The 3,376-nt window shown below is 40.0% G+C and overlaps 1 protein-coding gene across 1 annotated transcript in view; it reads right to left on the bottom strand.

The window, feature by feature from the left end:
• The window catches only part of msrab (methionine sulfoxide reductase Ab), a 47,119-nt gene that overhangs the window by 31,989 nt on the left and 11,754 nt on the right, over positions 1-3,376 (bottom strand). Inside the window, exon 4 of the mRNA XM_014015426.1 lies at positions 1,234-1,338. Coding sequence (XP_013870880.1) covers positions 1,234-1,338 — 105 coding nt within the window. The remainder of the gene's footprint in view (positions 1-1,233; positions 1,339-3,376) is intronic.

Raw genomic sequence — 3,376 nt, forward strand, 5'->3', positions numbered from 1 at the left:
AAAAAGATGTCTTTGATTACAGGTTCTGAAACGGTTTGCAGTGATTTTAAACTGGTTTTAACTGTGATCAAAATAAACACATAGATAAAAGCTGAATGCGTAGATAAAAAGCTGCATGATATTAATAAAATATAAGATGAAACATCTGGAGAAAAGTATGTCTGTTCGTTTTGGCCTCGCCGCCTTTGCCCTGTGGTTTGTCAGCTCAACTATGTGCGACTTTGCTCGGAGAAAGACCTGACTACCTTCAGCTACTAACAGAGGAGACAAAGAAGTTCTTAAACACAACTTCTTCCTCCGACTCAGAAAACTCTTAGTTGGTCAGTCAGCGCATGTATAAACTTATATCAGTAGTGGTGGTGAAACATGACCGATTCTTTTGGTAAATTTCACTTAAACGTGTTCAACAGATTAAAAAAAAAGYCGAGAGGACAGTTATGGTGAGCATCAACGGGCCTATAAATCTTTGATCTGTCTCTTCTCAACTTGTCACGCCCCTCCCTTCATTCAGTATGAGTGCGCAGAGTACCACTTTGTACGTTCTTGCCGACCCACACATAAACGCACACACACACACCCTCCATGTGTCCTACTGATGCATTAATGTTCTTACATCACCTCCTTCAGTGAGCACAAAAAACAAGAGCACAACAGACTTGAAGAGATGGAGAGATTTTATTATTTTATTTTTTTAAGAGGAGGTTCTCGTCGACACTCTGTGCATGGATGAGAGGGTAGCAAATACGCAATGTGCTTTTTCAAATAGTGTAGGAATGTGCATCACAACCAAAAGTTGTAAATTAATTAGGTCCGCTGCAGACATTTTGTTTTAAATTCACTTGGTTCTTGGGATTAAAAATTTTTAATTGATCTGAGCATCATTCAGGTCAGAAAAAATAATTTGCTATCATCACTGCATTGCTCAAAAGAGAGAGGCCTAGTTCACATTGCATGCCATGAACAGCTCGAATTTTTCTACAACTGGGGCTTGAATGTGCACCAKACTGGTGCGCACCTCTATGGATGGCTGGATCTCAGACACATTAACACTGTCTGGCATTGACTTCCACCCATGAGACCTTCCCCCCACCACAACAAGCACAGGCACATGCTTGGGCATCATCCTTCTGCTCTAATACATTTTTCGGCCCTTTGGGATGGGTCTAATTTGAAGGTGACTGTGGTGTGTGTGTGTGTGTGTGTGTGTGTGTGTGTGTGGAAGTGCGCTACTACCTTGTGTAGGATCGTGGTTCTCCCAAAAATGTTTGAGCAGCTCCTCGAGGCTGATGTCCTGAGGGGAGAAGACCACCCTCACCACCTCGGTGTGGCCTGTCCGACCTGAGGGGGAATCAGGAAGTGTGGCATTAATCAATCCCATGTCCTCCTCATCCCATTATACCTTCCTACTTTGCAAACATAATAAACTTAATAATCATCTTTCTTAAGAAAATTGCAGAGAGAAAAGTGTGCATWCATGCAACATGTCAATGAGTGCATTTGCCACAGGTAAAAAAAAAAAAACAGGTTAAATTCCCCATGAGCTACGTTCTTGCTCATGGCACCATGGGGGGAAAAATAAATGAGGGGAACAGGTAGAGCGAAAGGAGGCACAGTCAAAAGATGGAGCTTATGGTGGAGGTTGCCAGAAGCTCACAGACACCCATTCTTGTCTGCAGCTGCCAGAACACAAAAGCTTAAGCAAGCTACCTGCAGGCATCCTCAAAATCTGCTGCTTTAAAGCTCACATCTATTGTATCCACATCAGGAAAAGTGCACACATTTATAGCAGAAAACACCATAAACATATCATACGGAAGCGGGAGGAAGTTGCAATTGTATCAGTTAGGGCTGTGCAGGGGTTTGTGCACAGGTATGGTTTTGAATCGCACAGTGAAACCATGCAGACTGATGCATCAAGTGAAAAAACTAAAACAGACATTACAAAATCATGTGCTGTCTGAGAGACCCTTTCTGTATTATTTATCCCATTATTCACTAAAATAATTCTTTACTCACATACATGTACATTGAGTATTGTGCTTTTTTTCGTAATGAAAATGCATACAATTTGAAAAGATACATGCATGAGGAATATCAAACACTTTTTAAAATTCAGGTGTTCATAGTTACTAACTTAGGTCAAGAATGGTATTGATTTCTTAATTTTATATTAAAACGGCCCTATGTAAGCACATAAAATTATTTATCAAAGACAAATCCTATGGGACTGAACACATTTTCCTGTGTTACAGAGAGTGAGCTGCAGACTGGCAGTCAAGGTGCAGAGAAGTCAATAAAAAAGGGCAGCCAAATACAGAAAATTCAATTGGAGAAAAAATAAAATAAAATTAAAGCTTCTGTCAAAACATTTTGGGTGAGGAAAAAAGGTGACTGTGTGCCATGACACTTCAAGCTTGTACCYCATGAAGCGGGTGGAAGGCTGAGAAGATCAGCACCACTAAATCTGCCAGAGCTTCGGTGTTTTACTGAAGGACCATTCAGTAAGGTGAATAGTGGTTTTGGGTGCTTACAGCCTAACAATTCAACAGGCCGTCTTGTTGGCCTTTTGTTGGTTTAACCCATCACTATAACTGAAAACAGAACAAGTGATGCAGCAACGTGCTTGGTTTTAGCTGCTTAAAATTACTTTTTTTAAACTTTACATGCAAACATCCACGTGAGTAAAAATGACCATTTTTGTTGTCTCTTTATTTTAATTGTCATGCAAAAACTCCAAATTGACACCATCTCTGAAGCAAGAGAGCAGCAACAATATGAAACAATGAAAGACTAATATTTGCACATTCTTACTGAAAACTCATCTCAATGTAGGGCTGGGCAATAAAACAATAATATATATTGCAATAGACATGTCATCAATATCAGTAAAAAACAATATTGATATATAATGCAATATAAATGTCATCAGTATCAACAGAAAACAATGAGATATATTGCAATAGACATGTCATCATTATCAGTATAAAATAATATATCGCGATAGACACGTCTATTAACACAGAACAATGAAGGTATATATATTGCAATAGATGCGTCAATATCAGAAAAAACAGCACAACATCTCAGTGGTTAGCACTGATGCCTCTCAGCAAGAGGGTCTTGGGTTCGATCGCCGGTTCATACCTGGGGTCTTTCTGAGCGGAGATTGCATGTTCTCCTCATGCTTGTGTGGGTTTTCTCCGGGTACTCCGGTTTCTCCCACTGACCAAAACCATGTACTTGTTTGCTTTCAGGTCCAGGCCTCCCTGGGATCTTTGATCTCAAAGGGATTTTCCTGGTTAAATTACGGTTAATGTATCACGATAGATTTGTCACCAGTATCAACAGAAATATACTGTGTGTGTGTGTGTGTGTG

Source organism: Austrofundulus limnaeus, unplaced genomic scaffold (assembly GCF_001266775.1).
Source record: "Austrofundulus limnaeus strain Quisiro unplaced genomic scaffold, Austrofundulus_limnaeus-1.0 Scaffold2, whole genome shotgun sequence".
Lineage (NCBI taxonomy): Eukaryota > Metazoa > Chordata > Actinopteri > Cyprinodontiformes > Rivulidae > Austrofundulus > Austrofundulus limnaeus.